This window comes from Prorops nasuta, unplaced genomic scaffold, assembly GCF_024137725.1.
Source record: "Prorops nasuta isolate Cenicafe-Biocafe unplaced genomic scaffold, Cenicafe_Pnas_1.2 PNAS00013, whole genome shotgun sequence".
NCBI lineage: Eukaryota > Metazoa > Arthropoda > Insecta > Hymenoptera > Bethylidae > Prorops > Prorops nasuta.
This window is the reverse complement of record NW_027116810.1, coordinates 6,575,160-6,592,082: the sequence shown is the minus strand read 5'-3', so window position 1 is coordinate 6,592,082 and position 16,923 is coordinate 6,575,160. Positions and strand designations below refer to the sequence as shown.

The 16,923-nt window shown below is 37.9% G+C and overlaps 2 protein-coding genes across 8 annotated transcripts; one reads left to right on the top strand and one right to left on the bottom strand.

The window, feature by feature from the left end:
• Window positions 1–1,425: 1,425 nt before the first annotated feature.
• LOC136778043 (chromatin assembly factor 1 subunit A-B-like) lies at window positions 1,426–15,953 on the bottom strand. Of its 4 annotated transcripts, none has more exons than XM_066734650.1 (10): window positions 15,697–15,953; window positions 15,474–15,622; window positions 14,540–15,240; window positions 14,300–14,451; window positions 13,826–14,223; window positions 13,586–13,752; window positions 4,773–4,921; window positions 4,642–4,696; window positions 4,431–4,569; window positions 1,426–4,347 (listed from the first exon to the last, which is right to left on the bottom strand). In XM_066734650.1, the coding sequence occupies exons 2-10, from the start codon at window positions 15,559–15,561 to the stop codon at window positions 3,065–3,067; spliced, it is 3,132 nt and encodes a 1,043-aa protein (XP_066590747.1). In that variant the 5' UTR covers window positions 15,562–15,622; window positions 15,697–15,953; the 3' UTR covers window positions 1,426–3,064. The 4 variants fall into 4 exon arrangements, with proteins under 4 accessions (XP_066590747.1, XP_066590748.1, XP_066590746.1 ...); XM_066734651.1 differs by having other exon boundaries at window positions 15,474–15,592; XM_066734649.1 differs by having other exon boundaries at window positions 15,474–15,953.
• LOC136778044 (uncharacterized) lies at window positions 5,291–13,565 on the top strand. 4 transcript variants are annotated; one of them, XM_066734657.1, is made up of 5 exons: window positions 5,291–5,513; window positions 12,065–12,323; window positions 12,424–12,654; window positions 12,720–12,865; window positions 12,942–13,565. In XM_066734657.1, the coding sequence occupies exons 2-5, from the start codon at window positions 12,065–12,067 to the stop codon at window positions 13,239–13,241; spliced, it is 936 nt and encodes a 311-aa protein (XP_066590754.1). In that variant the 5' UTR covers window positions 5,291–5,513; the 3' UTR covers window positions 13,242–13,565. The 4 variants fall into 4 exon arrangements, with proteins under 4 accessions (XP_066590754.1, XP_066590751.1, XP_066590753.1 ...); XM_066734654.1 differs by lacking the exon at window positions 5,291–5,513 and adding an exon at window positions 5,539–5,873; XM_066734656.1 differs by lacking the exon at window positions 5,291–5,513 and adding an exon at window positions 5,748–5,883.
• Window positions 15,954–16,923: the final 970 nt, after the last annotated feature.

The following is a 16,923-nucleotide window of genomic DNA, read 5'->3' as shown; positions in this document are numbered from 1 at the left end:
ACAGTTATAAACTGCTTATTTACGAAGATGATACTAATTTTTCTCATCAGTTGTATAGTTTCCAAAATATTTTATCTTTAGCTGCCAAAATAGCTGTTATTGATTGTTTTCAGCGATCTATATTATCGACTGCATTGGTTATGTAGCCCCACTCTATATTTTGCGAAATAATATTGGATCAGAGGTATAAGAAAATATTTAGATTACAGCGATACCATTTATCTTCAGTGAGATGCACCAATTCCAGTTTTTAACGTTCGGATGCTACCAAAATGACGATGAAAGTGTAAATTTAAGAAAACAGGCCTACCTCCAGGTGGCATTTTCATGGTATCATCGTGTACTTTAACGCTCAAGGTTACAATAACTGCAAAGATCATTTGTAAGTCAGGTGTTTTGGAAAAATTAAAAAGCTCTGGAATTTTGGCTATTACATGGATGGGTTTCTGGGCTATATAAATTTTTTGAGAAAAGCCTGACTACCAGCTGATCTTTACAGCTGTGTTGACCTTGAATGTAAGGGTACACTACAAGATAAACAAAATGCAATTCGCAGGTGCAGTAGTTTTCTTAGCTAAATATTTTCACCGTCATTTTGGTAGTTCCTAAACGTAAAAAATGGAAATTGACGTATCTAGACAAAGACAAATGGTATCGCCGAAATCTAAAAATTTTCTAATACCTCTGATTTAATATTATTTCGAAAAAAAGAGTGGCGTTATATAACCAATGCTATACCGATAGCTTAGATCGTTGAAAACAGTCTAAAGCAGGTATTTTGGTATACTTAAACGTGGAAAAATCCTGGAGACTATATATAGAACTGATAGAGGAATTTTAGGATAGGATTAAAAGATTCAGCGAAAAATAATACATAACATATCAATATTGAGTCTCCAGAAAACTTCAAAAACTCTCCCTATGTGTTGACCTTTGTATAATCCCTGTGGACATTCCCTTTGAAACGCGCAACTGCATGTTACAAGTTTTTGGTTTAAACGAGACCAGTAAAAGAGTACGCTGCCGTTCTCCATGAGTGTCTTATGGCCCACTAGAAAGCGAAAGGAGCAAAGTTTTGATCTGATTTGATTGTTTGACCATCCAGCTGAAGGTTCCCGGGACGTGATTCGGTAATTGCCGCAATCTCAAAGGCGCCTCTCGTTATTTCAGCCATATGTTGCGCGCGAGCCCAAAACCCCCGAAGCTACAAAACTTCCTCTCGACTCATCTCGATTTTCATTCTGCCGACTGAAGAGCAATAACAAAACGGCTTATCTGACTTTTCAGACAACTAATTTTAATACTAAACTGTACCGAGGAAATAGGAATATTATGGGATAGGAGCTAGGCAATAAAATCTTGATAATTTAGATGTTTTTATTAAAAGAATGATATCGATTTGATTGGGTAAAAACTAGTGGAATGCTGAATAATACTGCGCTCGATCGGCGGAATCCTAGAAGAATTCCGTGAAGCGATTTATTTGCACCCGCGGCCGATAATTGCTCGACTTGAAGACCGGAAAGGATTCTTTACGATCCTGCTCCTTTACTTGAAGCCGATATGTGGCTGGCTGGCTGGATAATGAGTACTTGAAGGATGATGAGATCGTTCCCACGATAAGCGATACGTCATGGAAAAATGGAGATATCATTAACCCCGCTGGCCCATTCATAATTATGTAAAAATAGATATCCGTCGTATGTATACGACAATCTATGAGGCATTAACCATAAAGTGCCTGCACTGTGAAATGGGACAAGTTTCCATCTATACAGTTAAATACTCGATTATAGAAAACACCCCAACGCAATAAAAAACTAACGGTAAAAGCACATTATAGGTACATTGTTTCAACGCAAGTTTTGTAAATTTCCTAACAATTTCTTTTCTCTTCTTATAACATTCATTTTCTACCACGAACAACAAAATTATATGATAATCCAAAAGTCTTGGGTCTTTAACAAAAGTTAATTTCTCTTCCTTAAGTATGTTAGCGTAAATCAATATTCGAATAGTACAAGTCATTTAATCAATACTTGTTAAGGAATCTCTATAAAATATAATTTTATATTTATTAGTTACAATTATACTGTATTATAATTATCAAATATTATTAACATACACTTTTGAGAAAGCTTTCTCTTTCCAATATCTTCAATGATTATAATTTCTTTGTTCCTTGTGTCCTTTAATGTTAATTATCTAGAAAGATTATTGTTAAAAAAATAAATCGTTGGTAAAAATAGTTTAATCTGAAACCAGATTTACAAACTCCAAGAGGAGATCTGACGAATGTAATCAGTTTTCTTTCGCCTAATACATTCGACATCAATAACAATATTAAGTTTCAAATTTACAGAACTACGCATACCGACGCCATATAGGATTTAAAAAATTACAATATACAGGGTCTATCAGCGACATCGTATATCAACACTTTAAGAGGTTATTAGGTAAAGGGGGTGGAGGTGGAAGGTGGGGTTAACTTTAGGCAACTTTTGTTAATGAACAATGGGTCACACTGTGTCGTTAAAAATCTTTTATACAAATTTGTAAATTCTGCGGTTTTTTCAATGTGGCGTAGCACTTATCAGCAGTATACTCGCGTATGCACCTGCATCTCCAGAGCCAACGACATATTTAATCTTTCGTATAAATACGGTGCTAATTAAAGAGCAATCATTCCATAAAAGAAGAATTTAAAAAATTTTCTTTACAAATTTGTAATAGCCGTGCAACCAATTGTTCATCAAAAGAATCCTTAAAATTAGTCTCCTAAAACCCTTTTGTTTTGACATAAGTTGCTGATAAATCTTATTCATATTCTTACTACTTTATGATTATAATTCTAACATAGATGGTTATATTTTAATACCACTTATAAAATTATTATACGATTAACAAACCAGGTAAATTGTACGCGAGCTTTCGTTTGTATATGTATACTATGTTTTGAAGCAAAAAAAAAATATTAAATAAAACAGTAAAATATGCACATCTTGCTTTAGATAGATAATCGTTCCTTGATTATAATGCCAATGAGTGTACTGCCTGACTAAAATTAGTCCAAGGTTATTACATCTTCCTCTTCGACTGTACTTTTAATATCAGATTTAACAACCAATTTTTTTTTCAAGGTTTCGCTTTTAATCTTTTTTTTAATTGTGCCTTTTTTCTTTTGTGATTTTTTTACCAATGAAGGTCTATTAATAGGAGTTTTAATCTTTGTATTTCTATCAACGTCCATTGAAAGTTTGGAAGACTTGGGTGAGTCAATATTATCTACTACCTTTACATTATTTTTGTCATTATCCACCGAGGTACTTGAAACTCCAATGCAATCATCAATATCATCGTTTTCTGTAACAGATACTTCTTTTCTTGTCATCTCGCGATTCACAAATTTTTCCAATAAACTCTTTCTAGATGATTCATTAAACTCTTCACCCCGTGCGACCGAAATTAAAGTTGCCCTTTTAGGTACTCTTTGAATGGATGCTAATTGTGGAGTTTTTGAGACTGTGTCTTGTTTAGACGTTGTGTCCATTGCAAGTTTCGTAGCAGTTGGAGAAGATATTTTTGTAATTGCGACAGTAGGACTCGAATTCAATTGTGTTTTCATTTCCTCCTGTGTAATCTTCTTCGTAAACTGTGTAATTAAGGGAGCATATTTCTTTTCTTCCGGAGTTTTACTCTCTTCCTTATCTGATTTATCTATCTGGTCCAGGCAAACGGTAGGGCTCGAAATCAATTGTGTTTTCATTTCCTCTTGCGTAAGCTTTCTCGTGAACTGTGTAATTAAGGGAGCATATTTCTTTTCTTTTGGTTTTTCACTCTCTTCTTTATCTGATTTATCTAACTGGTCCAGGAAATCGCTTTTCCTGTTGGGTTTCAGTGTGTACGTCCAGCGATTTGGTGCACTGAGTCCTACATCGCCGAAATATTCCTTTCTATTATCTTCATAAACATACCAACATGCCCTTCCATGCATTGGACCTTCCTCCGGCCACGCCATCCATTTGGCAATATCTCGAATCTTTTGCGACAAGCTTGCTTTGTAAATTTTATTTTCCCCAAGGTTTTCCGATTTGTTATTCCAAAACGCAATAAACTCTTTCACGAGGAACACTCGTCCATGTGGATTTCCATGAACTAAACGAATTAGGTCGGGAATAGCTTCTTTTGGTACTTTGGTTTTCTTGGACCCAATAGAGGTTCGCGATACCAAAGCAGAAGACTCGGAACTTACTACGCTATCGGCATCCACTGCTGATGGAAGCACAACAGGTATTTGATGAACCCAAGCTTTCCGTTTTTGTAGAAACTCAACAGTTTTTGAAAACACTGCAAATAAAAACGTTCAAATCATATATCAATCGTGATTGCCATTTGACTTTAAAATTGTTACAAAAATTAATATACAACACCATTTTCAGGAAATGAGTTATCCAACCCTTGCCAAATACACCCTATTATCCGTGGTTTTAATTTTGAGATCTTTGAATTTCTTTCAGCATCGAACTCTTCTCCTAATAACTTCAACTTGAATTTTCGCATCTCTGGCGACTGCAATGGAAATCAATAAAACTATTATACAGCAGATCTTCGATAATACGACAAAAGTACTAAAACGCATACCATGTCTTCTTCTCCATCCTCGTCGCATTCTTTTGCTTCTTCACCGGATAAATACCTAAAACGTTTACAGTTCACAGCTTAGCATAGTTCATAATATATAACTACTGTAAGAAAAGTACATTTAAACCTACCCATGAGGAACCAAAAATTCATGATCCTCGTCGTATTCATTGTCGTCCTGATTCTCTTCTTCTCTTTCATCATCGGAGCCGCGCAAGGATTCACCGGGCTCTTCTTCCTCCCACTCTTCATCGGAATCGATTTCGTAATCAAACCATTTCTGCAAAATAAATATTGCGTTAGATTTTATTACAATACAAATATAGTCATTGTTCATTATTTCGAATACATGACAGAGATTGAAATGAAAGAATTTAGAGCTCTATTTTTAATGTAATCGTATTATCTGTGTGATGTTTTTTCCATTCTGTTTTCTCCAATTTAGATTACGACCATGAGCTTCAACTGGATCCTGCCATGAATAAGCAGGACGTCGGTATCTCTCCGACTTCCTTGAGGCACTATATCACACCCATATAAGCATCTACAAAACGTTCGTGATGGTGCATGTGTTTTCATTCTCTTAGTCACGAGGTAAATGCGGAGTAAACGAGAGTCTATCAATATGTAGAGCTTGTTCTCAGTTTTATAGTTCTCATTAAAAGAGTAAGTGCAGTAATTGTATAATGTTTTTTATAGTTGGTTGATTGCTTCAAATTACTAAGATTTAGCAGCACGCGGCTCTCATCGTCTGATCGTACTATTTGGTAGCTGTTAGAGTAGCTAATTTCATATTTAGTGATTCGAGTGATTCGCGAAAGGATAGCTGCGCATCGTAAGGCAAGTCCACTGAAAAGAAAAATGGATTTGAGGTGAGCTGACTCGAGACTAATAATTCTCAAATATTAATTAAACAAAAGGCAAACGAATCAGTGTACAGATTATGGTAACGTTTCATTGCCTAAAAGTCAATAAATTGTCTGTTTTTCTTCTTTTTCGCACGATGGAACGGGATCCTTTGTTCGATAAATCAACGTCGTTTTCAACCCTACGCGAGCATCAATTACAAGACGTTCTCGAGACATTAATTTATTATTGGAGAGAAGCGTAATCCTTCTTTGATCAATCGGTCCTAACGTCACTGAAACGTGATGAAAAAAGCAACAGTGACTTTTCAAGAAGAAAGAAAAACAATCGTCCAGCAGCTTTTGGCAGCCCTAGGAACTATCGAGGTACTTGATGGTACGGCTATTTCCTTCTTTTAGAAATCTATCCATATACTTTTCCCAAATCTGCTCGAGTTCCCGAAAAAGGAAATAAAGGGACTGCGTGGAAAAGAGCCAAGACTCCTGGATTCCTTTTTACACCATGACCTCTCCACTCTGTTTCTGCATAAGACCATTGCTGATCTCCTTAAGTATTTTTCAAGTACCGATAAATTTTATCTCTATGAATTATGCTCGTTTTGTGTCTACTATCCTCCCCGCATCCTGCACGAGGAATGAAATCCCAAAATGTTTTAAAACAGATGCACTCGATGCACAGAATTTTGTCATGATTCTGCGACATCTGATTAAAAAAACAAACGAGATAAATCATGAATTTGTTCGCTTTTACGCATATTACAATTAGAAAATATGTTGCTTTACAAACGGAGAAATAATTTAACGCCAAAATAGAGCGAAGGAAATATACAGGTTTTGAAGAATTCCAACCGAATGTCAAGTGGTCTCGATGACAGCTAATTAGTCACCAAGTCGAGGCGCGGGAAGGCGCCGATGCTGCTGCTGAAGTGTTGGGAAAAGCCACTTGTGATGTCGGCATGACAAACACACACACACACACACACACAGCGAGAGATGCTTGGTGAATACATTTTATATTTACAACGCGTTGTCACCCGGCGGGCCATCTGTAATGACTGTTTTATGCTCCATTAAGATAATGCCTTTGCTCCTTGTCCCACACGCCGGAGATTAAGGTCCAATCGAACTGATTTATTTCCAAATTTTTGGCCCGTGTCTCCTACACTTTATTCAAACTATGTGTGCCTATCTGAAACAACTGCATCCGGGAACTGTCAGGGAGATATCGTCAAATACAAAACATTCATTAGCCGTTATAAGATCTCCTCTCTTTTTTATTCCAAAAGTGCCTTCGGAACTGATAGGAGCGAGCCGTGAATACCTAGAAAACAAAATAACAATCAGCAAGGAGAAAACAAATTGCAGGTCGTCGCGATTTTCCACAAGGCAGTCGTTCAAGTAGAATTTTTCCACATGACAAAACTCACTTTACCGCTTTGGATAAGAATAGAAGAGTGTTTCTTTTCTTTCGCACGCGTTACGAGGCTAATAGCGGGCGAAACTTTCGGTTTGGCTCCACGTGAGGTACATTTGCACGGAGCAGGTGATTTTTACACAGGCACCATTAAGCTCAATGCGATAACGGCTCAATGCGGTACAACGTAATTAATATAAGTTTTTAGGGTTAGCTCTCGAGTGAACTTTCCTTGGCGCGCACATTACGGCTGTAACGAAGTTGGATACTAACAAGCCGAGGTTTTAACTTTCCAATTAAAGCACAACGCATCCGCAATAGCATTATAATGTGCATAACACGGTAAATCCTACAATGCGTCATTAGACAAATACGTGCGTTATCCTGAAGAGAAATGCAAAATATTAAAATTGAGCAGATGCAACGGTTCACTTATTTCGTAAAGGAGCTTAAAGCCGGCGGGGTGGTGGGAGGGATGAGCTTCAACGGTGTATAAATAAAAATCTGGTAATTGAAGATCGCGATGCTATCTCCACGAATTTATATTAGGAAAAAGAAGAGAAATGGCTATTTGTTGTAGCTCTCGCGCGCGTTATTAAGGGCGGAGCGGTAAAAGCGGATAATTACACGACGAGGAAAAATTCAAGAGGGATTATCCGCTAGAGTTCTCATAAGCGAGCTTTCCCGCAATTTCCACTGGGTCAAAAGAAAATAATCATTATCGGACGGATAAAATGTCGGCGAAAATTTACCACCGTGCACGCTTAATGATGCACGGGCGAGCAATTTTTTCCGAGCTTACATATTGATATGTTCGACTCTGCATGCTCTCTCTCTCTCTCTCTCTCTCTCTCTCTCTCTCTCTCTCTCTTTATTAATTGAAACGCGTCATCGCCGAGGCTTTTAAACGCGAGTATATATATACATGTATACATGTACGCGTATGCGTATACGCCGCTCGTTTCGATAAGGTTTCTTGCGCATCGACCGAGATCCTTCCCTGTCAACTTCCTATATATATATATATACACCCAAATAGAAACGCTAATCTCACGTTTTACCTCGCCAAATGTCCAAACTTGCCAAGATTACCAACACGTAAGGCATTCGTGACTTTCCGCACTTCTCAGCTAAATTCGGAATACGAAAACAAACTTTTCTAGCACTTCGAGTCTCAGCTTATTCGGTGCTTTATCGCTGTCATACGCCAACTGCCTAGCGATTAAATTCATTTCAAATTTATTCCGACAAATTTCTAGACACCTGCATACACCCACAAGCTGTTTTCATTCAACATTCTCTTACTACGCCATTCTTTCGGCTTCATTAATAAACTTGGAGGGAGCAACAATGTGCTATATATATATAGCACGATGTTAAAACGAACCTGAAGTCCTTACGAATTTCATCATAATACAATATTCTCGGGTGAACGTTTAATTGGAAAAACAACTGGGGTAGTCCATTGTGTTGTACGACGATCCTGAACGAGTTAGACACGCGTAAATGGTTAATGGGATTCATAATGAAATGCGTAAATAGAGATAATTAATACATCATAGGTGATAAAAAGAATATATCTGCAGGAAAGAAACATGTACGCAAATGCGATAATAAAATACGAGACGGAAAATTTAGCTGATATCCGTTCATGGAACGAATTGACACAGCAATTAACTGATTAAATTTAATAAAATCTATTATATACAACGTTTTTTTTTAAATCCACGTGAAATTCTTGAAGAAATGCGAGAGAAAATGAAGAAAAGTTCGAAGCATCAATATATATATAAGACTGTCCGTGGATTCGACGAGAATGGAAATAGAAATCCATGTAAATATTTAAATAAATACAGGAAGAAGATGAGAATTACGCATGTATGAGAATGCATAAAACGGGAAATCTGCTCGATATCCGCACGTGCTAGTGTCAGCGTCACAAAGGCGCAAGTGCGGTGGATAAGGGTTCTCGTGCCAGATATACCCGGTCAATTCGCCAGATAAACCATGTCGATGGATCATACTGTACAGAGTGACCCATTTTTAATGCATATGAAAAACATTGTCCTCGGTCTGCGGAACGGGATACCGCTTCAGAGTCCTTTCTTTCCTTATAAAAAACAATTTTTGCACATCTTCGTTAGTTCTCGGCTAGGCTAGATACGATCCTTTCGATTTTGCCATTAAAACTTTTAATTTCTAATCGCTGCATCGTCTCTTTAATGTCCATACATTGGAGAGAGTTTTCTACTCGAATGCATTATCTATCGATGATGTTATATGGTTCTCGATGGAGAGTGCTCGAGAGTCACCCAGTACATTATCGTGGTCTGGTTTTCATAATGCTGGCAGGGCCAGCGACAAATATCAAGCTCAGCGACTTATCTAAATATCCGGTAACACACGAACGTCACGAATCTGTGCGAAACTGACGAGAGACGTAAAGTACGCGCAAATTTGTCACGTCTTTAAGGTCGGCATTTGTGACATTGATTATTATATTCTTCAGAGTGGTCGTAATGGACCAATCGCCAAAGAAACAATTTTATTGGGCATATACCCATCAACAACGTACTAGTATCGTCCAGTATGGTAATTCTCTCTGGGATTAGATTAGGGAAAACTAATTAAAATATTTGGTCAACGATAAGGGAGCTTCGATAATGAATCAGTGTAGTCTCTCTTTCTCTCTCTCTCTCTCTCTCTCTCTCTCTCTCTTGCCCACTTGAACGAAAATATCGTTATAAAAGAGGGCATCGATATCTCGGTGAAAATTGAAAAATCCGTGCAAACTGTGGTGATCCGAGGTCAGGTATTGGTGGCCTTGATAAGCTTACTAGAAGCGTTCGAACTCTCGATGACTCCTCGAACACCTTATCGACTTGGAGGTCCCCGTGCAGCTTTGGGTCAAAACCGCCGCTAGTTACATCGAATCGCTCCTTCATTGAAAATATATGGCTCAGAGTTTCCATTGGTATATGTATATATCAATTCGGTTATAAGCCTCTTCCTACCAAATCGGCTGTATGGCGCAACATCTGAATCTCGTTCCTTCTGATATCAAGCGTGAATTTACTTATTAATACGTGCAATAATGAACACCAATTATGACTCCCCGAATAAACTCGCGATAAAGTGCATCCACTTTATCCGAGTGTACTTGCCAAATGTTAAACGCACGTCTCTTACTCTTACTCTCTCCATTTCCAACAAACGTGCGAGTTTCTGGACCAAGTTTTAACCCATCACCAGTAAGAAATTTCTCCTGAAACACACGAGGTATACATTTATCCATGCTAACAATAATTTTTCTATCATTTCTCACCGCTCTGTTTGTTTTGCATCGTTACGAACGTAGAGACGTAGGGAGAAAAAATCGTCGTTCGTAGTTATACATCTGCTTATCTATTGAAAATGAAACTCGACGAATCTGTCTATTGAAAATCACGGCGCCAGTACTATCAAATCAAGCTTGATTTCGCCAATCGAGCAACTGCCCATGTGCATCTCGATTGTTGAATAACGCGATCGAGGCTAAAAACTCGTGGGAGAGTGGACCACGAGGGCTCGAATCCTCCGGCTCATGGCGTCCTACGTGCGATACATCGCACACACGTCCCACAATCTTCTCTCAACGGTTTTCAATGATACCCCTTCCGCTGCTTGCACGGAGAAAGAAATATTTCCATTGAGAGAAGAAAGCTCTCGATATGGTCCAAGCGAATCGAGCGAATCTATGGACCACTGGTGAAACATGAAGAGACGACGAGGCCTGATAACGTATCTAAATCGACTTGTTTACTTGTGTATGCATTTAACGAAGCTTGCGTTAATCAGTAATGTTTTTTGGCGAACGGGGCTGGAGAGAACGATGGAAGACGACGCTGGAGGATCCTGAGGAGAAACAGACGAAAGGATTATTTACAGCAGTGATATAATTGCTGGAGGGAAGGGTTGAGCGTGTCACAGGGGGGCATCTGCCCACGCGAATCGGGGGGAGGGAGGCCACGTGTTGCTGGGTGATTCGACGAGAAGTGGATGCGAATAAGAGAGGAGATGCGAAGATGGTCACAGGAGGACCATTAGACGCAATCGCGAATATTAAAATGGCAATATCGGTGGATAATCGGGTCCAGTTGGCTGGGGCCGGCCGGGAGAGGATTCGCGCAGACGTTCGTCGGACTTTCGGTTCAGTGGTGGTGGTGGTGATGGTGCGCGTGTCTGGACCGGTGTTCTGGATCGGACCGAGCGCGTCTGATCCCTAGGGAGCTGCACGGCGACAGCACCGGATGGTACAGGCTTGATTATCTATCTCGAGCTGTGCGACAAGGCACACGACGACGACTCTTCGCGTCTTCGATGACGATCCATGGATCGCAGTCTCGACACAACCCTCGAGCGCGAAGGTACCCCGGTCGCTCCGATCGGCCACTTCAACCCCTCTCGCTCGCTCCATCTCTCTCCCACGCGGACCAAACGCGCGCGCGAGCACGTGCTGCTACTGTTACTTCGAGCAACTATAACGTCGCCAATGTGACCGAGGAGTAATCTCGTGCAAAACTCACACGCCTGTGACGCACTGCTGCACACCAATTTCTTTCGGAATGTGCCAACTGTGAACGTTGGGAAAGTGACGTTTCGACTGATATTAGGCGATTACGTAATCATCTCATCCTTCTCAACATTGAAGACTATCGATTCAAAGAGAGAGAGAGAGAGATTGGGTCCATCGAGTATTATGCAGCATCTTTCGTGGTTTTTATATATCTAAGATAGATTGTACACGTTGCAGTGAGAATTATTGCGATGAGCTGACACAAAAGTGCTTTATCAACGAATGATATTGATTCGGATTACACCAAGTACTCCTTAAAATAGAACAAATTTTCGTTAAACCCAACGATCAATAGTATCAATGAACTTTTCTTATGATCAAACGCTCTTCGACATGATCGACGAAGCATCGATATTCGACGTAAGTATAGCTACTCGGCTAGGATCATGCGTTTCAACGTGCGACGGCAATTTTGAAGAGGAATATAAATACGAGCATGAGAATTGTTACATCGATTGACAATTGTCTATAGAGGATTTCGCTTACAGATTTTGTTTACGTATCTTTTTGTTTGTTTTATGTTAATAGATGGCGGATGAGCTGCTGTTTTCTGCTCTTGGCCTGACGATGGAGACCAACGTGGAAAGACAGCTGCTCTCTCCGACTACGTCTACGCTACCTTGCGATTACGAGACCTCGTGTGGAACTCCGCTCAGTGACGATTCCGAGATTATGGATAATCTCGCGAATACAGCCGTGAATTCAAACGAATGTTACACGGACTTAACATATTCGCCGGAAGTGCCTTGGAGCGATTGGACTACGAGCACCTCCACAGCATCATCAGGTGATACACGAATATTTCGATTCGATGATATTTTTGATCCTCTGTCGCAACGCATTCCCCTCTTTTTAACCCAGAAAATCTTTCCTTCTTCATCGATCAGGTTGTTTAAGCGAATTGAGCGATCTTAGCTCCGATTTGGAGTGGTGCTTGGATAGAAGCTGGAATTCTGGTCTGCCGGAGAGAACGCCGCTCTGTACCTCGAGATGTGACAGCTTTCTTCATTTACCTCTGCCAAATCCGCAACAGCAAACATTGCAAAGCGAAGAACCTCTATTGGTTCTTGGTATTGATTTAAGAGCACTGGAAGAGTCCATGAGCACGAATAGAATAGGTAAGCTTCTCTTTCTCACTTAAAAGTAAAAATAACAGAATTTTAAAGTCATGGACTTATTACAGATTATAATAACAATGAATTAGATGAGAATCTCATCATATCTTCAGCAGCTAGTGCAGCACTGGCAACTCACGACTATACCAATCGCAGCTTAGTAAACGCAGTGGAAGATCGTTGCTTTCCCTGTACCTACCAGGGATGCGTCAAGGTACATTTGTTGATAATTATAAACATTTGTTTCTATTCCCTTCTCATTGGCTACAAATATTCAATTGATTCTTCAGGTTTATGCGAAAGCATCACACTTAAAAGCACATTTACGACGACACACGGGAGAAAAGCCATTTGCCTGTACGTGGACCGGCTGTGGTTGGAGATTCAGCCGTTCTGATGAACTAGCGAGGCATCGCAGATCTCATTCGGGAATAAAGCCTTATCCCTGTGAAATGTGCTCCAAAAGATTTGCTCGCAGTGACCATTTAGCCAAACATCGTAAAGTTCATCGCAAGAATGCCTACGCACTGTTTCAAGGAGGCCGTGGATTTCATGAAAGAAAGATTAACGTTTCTCCCACGGAAATTTAATAGTCCTTGCGATTCGAGTGGTCTCATGATCATAATATGCGTGCTTGTTGCATCGAATAAATTTCAAACAAGACAAATTTTTCCATATTTTTAAATGCAGAAATCTATGTAAATGTCTAGAATCAGTTGCTAGAGAGTAAAGATCAACTACGAAGTAAAAAGCCTTAATCTCAAAGAGAAATTTTGTAAAGATAGTATTAGTGCGAGCTTTGTACTGGTGAAAATTGAACTTAATTCAATAAATAATATACATATTTAGATAAGTTAAGAAAGAAAGATTAGGAGAGAGAAAATGAATAATGGATGTCAATAAAAATTATTCCAATGAAATGTCGTTCACTCACGGTATCCTTAGCAAATGGATTCCTTGGGTTAATACTCTGGCTACGTTTCCTCCATGTTCCCCAATAAGGTGGTCGCCGATTTCCACTGAATTGTAGTAATTTCGGTCGTAGCTTCTCAACGATTCGAGTCAAATCCACGAAATTTTGACTGTTATCGTCATCTTCTTCTGTTAATAATTTATGAAATTACTAATTTCATCAACAGACAGAAAGCAATGAGACTAAAATAGCAACTCTTACCGATGACAGTAATATCCTCGTCCTTCGTCTCAAGAGGCCACGTTCTCTCAGACTTTCGCGGGATTAGAATTTTACGTCTAATCTGTTCTACGTATAAATCCACTTTGCTCTTTTCAGTAGAATTAATTAATTCATCTAATGCAACTTTATCTTTTTCGTCGAGCACCCTTCGACAAAGTGGCGCTATTTTCATATCAGTCTTTACTTCAAAAGGCATAAAATTTTTCACTTCAGCATATTTTTCTTCCTCTATCGTTTTCGTCGTTTCAGGCTTCTTCGCCACGAAAAAACTTACAAATGTCGATGCTGCTTTTTGCTTCTTACGTCTCTCTTCTTCTTTTGCTTCTTCGCGTTTTCTGCGCTCTTCCTCCTTTGCTTCCTTTTCCTTTAGCTTTTGTCTAAAAACATTGTTTATTAATGTACAAGTTCAATACAACTTTTTTTTTCACTTTAATAGCAATGTACGATTCATACTCAAATTCTTGCTGTTTTTTTAATTCTTTTTCCTCCTTTTCTCTTTTCTTTTGTTCCCTTTCAGCCTTCAGTTTTTCTTCTTTTTCCTTCTGTTTGTCCTCCTTCTCTTTTTTCCGTGTTTGTCGTTCTTCTTCTTTCTGGCGCTCCCTTTCCTGAAAAAAGTTAAGGAATGATAATTCATGAAATGCCTTGAGAAAAATATTACATTCAAATGAGGAACAATAATTATTAAGCATTTACTTGTCTGATCCTTTGGACCTCTGCTTTTCTTTTTGCACTCGCAAGCTGTTTTTCCAGTTGTTTTGGAGTTAATTTCTTATTAGATGCAAGAATCAGCTTTGAAGTAGATTTCTTTTTGGGTGTTTTTAGTAAGTCTGAACAAGAGTCTACTGTATCATTATTTTGTTTCTCACTGCTGGACGAATGCTTTACTTCATTGGAATCATTGTCAGAAGACAGAGAAATCAAATCAGAATTTTCATGAAGACTAATAATACTCTGATTTAAGTCTTCAGACTTTGTAATACTTATATTACTGGTATTTTTAATATTTACATTTTTGTCAGATTCATTCTGTTCCGTAGTTTTAGGTGACTTATCTATGTTTTGTAAGAATCTTGTTAAAGCACCAGGCTTTTCTTGATTTTTGCTTTCCTCTTTAGTAGTTACCTTTCTTGGCTTTTTTCTCTTGCAGTCTTCCTTTGAATCTGGACTGCTCAGTAGAGATTGATCTTTCTCTATTTCAGTATTTTCTTCAGCAGACTGATTTTCCTTAACATCAATTAGAGTTTTCAGTATTTTATTCTTAACATCTTTTTCTTTTAATTCAATTCTTATCATCTTTCGATTTTTACAATCCACTGAGGGCGATGTCAATTTCCTTTTCTTGTTGATTGTACTATTTGGAGTAGTTAAACCACTTTTTTGAAAGGGCAATTGTGCTGAAAAAATAACACAAATAAAAATATGATTTTTTACTACTTACATTAAAATATTTTAACCATTATACAAGCCCCATGTGGCATCATGCCTAGCCGTACACATTTACATTGATGCTTCTAGGGTCTACTTGACAAACTTTGTAAATCATTTATTTCAGTAGTACTAACGCATCGTTTTTAACAACCAGATGGTCTAAGGGTTAATTAATTATAAATGTTCGTTAGCTGTATACCTTGCCTCAATTTCTTCTTTGCAGGTGGGGAAGTACCCACATCAGTATCACGATCACTGTCTTTCATGGAGACATCCATCATTTTCATTCCATTAAACTTTTAGGAAGCAAAGTAATAACTTTCAAAACAAAGGCAATCAAATCTTTTACTATTTCAGCAAAGTTTATAATTTATGCATTTATCATAAAAAGTATAAAATGAATTACTGAACGGATTACTTACTAATTTATCAGTTGCAATAATTCTAATTTTGTAACATGATAAAATATGTTAATCTGTCATTAAAAGATTACTATAACCTTAAGGGCTGACTATCAACTGCATTTAAAGCTTGAGAATATCACTCGTGATTAAATAACTTAATTAAACAAAAAAAAACACATTCAAATTATATACAGGTATTTCTTAACACTAATAATAGCACTTTGATCAATTATAATACATGCTGCAAAAATATGCAGCCGCAAAATTTGCTAAAACACAATCGTAATGAAATCCGCGGGAAAATAAATCGAAGGAAGGGTGGAAGGGATAAAGCTCGGCATGGATCACGAGTCACGACACACATGACAGCAGTAAGATGGTAAACTCTCTTCTATATTTTCTACATAATTTTGCCCCACTAAGCATAGAAAAATATATAAAGGTAGATGGCCAAATTATACCAAGAAAGCAATACCTCGCCGAACATAACGGGATCACTCATACCGATATTACAGTGCGAGAAAATCCGAAAACGTTTGCCAACAATGGATTTATTATTTTAATTGCACTAGTGCAACAAATAACAGACTTAATATGACGTTGTTTGACAACAGATTTCAAAATTATTGTACCATTTCAGTCACGTCGCGAGCTGTTCTAAGCTATCTTTATAATAAAACAATCAGATTTTCGAAAAAAACAATTTCAAACAAATATTTATTAGATTTTCAAAAATGTGGTTATTTTACTACAGTAGAAAAGCACCTCGTGACGTTACTGAAATGATGTAATAAATTTGGAATCAGTTGTCAAATAACGCGGCGCCGCACAGTGGGCCGATACTGGGATTTATGGGACATAGAAATTTGCAATTAAATAAATTCGCTAAATGTGACTAGATTATGAAATAATTATTAGCGGTAATAGGTTTAACTTTAATATCATATGTATGTTTATTATTTAGTACAGGTTAAAAAAATGACTCATATTTACATAAATATAAGTTAACGATTTAACATATGTCGAAAGTCTTGAACGATCCTGCTGTATAATGTTTCTTAAACTAGACTACAAACAATTTATGAAGAAAATATATTAGGTTCTGATGCCAATAAGTGCCCGTTTTTCTTACATTGGTGACAAATATTTAAACAAAATTGAAACAACTTATGTATGTGAAATTATTCATTATATAAAAAATAAATGTCTTAACTTATTTTTTAACAAATGTAAGAAAAACGGGTA

What these genes read in the sequence shown, in the direction of transcription:
- LOC136778044 (XM_066734654.1), top strand. Translation starts at nt 5,793, where the DNA reads ATGAAAAAAGCAACAGTGACTTTTCAAGAAGAAAGAAAAACAATCGTC. An exon ending in CACCTCCACAGCATCATCAG is followed by an intron (nt 12,324 to 12,423) that starts GTGATACACGAA and finishes TTCATCGATCAG; the next exon opens with GTTGTTTAAGCGAATTGAGC. An exon ending in CATGAGCACGAATAGAATAG is followed by an intron (nt 12,655 to 12,719) that starts GTAAGCTTCTCT and finishes GACTTATTACAG; the next exon opens with ATTATAATAACAATGAATTA.
- LOC136778043 (XM_066734649.1), bottom strand. Translation starts at nt 15,561, where the DNA reads ATGAAAATGATGGATGTCTCCATGAAAGACAGTGATCGTGATACTGAT. An exon ending in ATCCATTTGCTAAGGATACC is followed by an intron (nt 4,922 to 13,585) that starts GTGAGTGAACGA and finishes TTTATTTTGCAG; the next exon opens with AAATGGTTTGATTACGAAAT. An exon ending in TAACTCATTTCCTGAAAATG is followed by an intron (nt 4,348 to 4,430) that starts GTGTTGTATATT and finishes TTTTATTTGCAG; the next exon opens with TGTTTTCAAAAACTGTTGAG.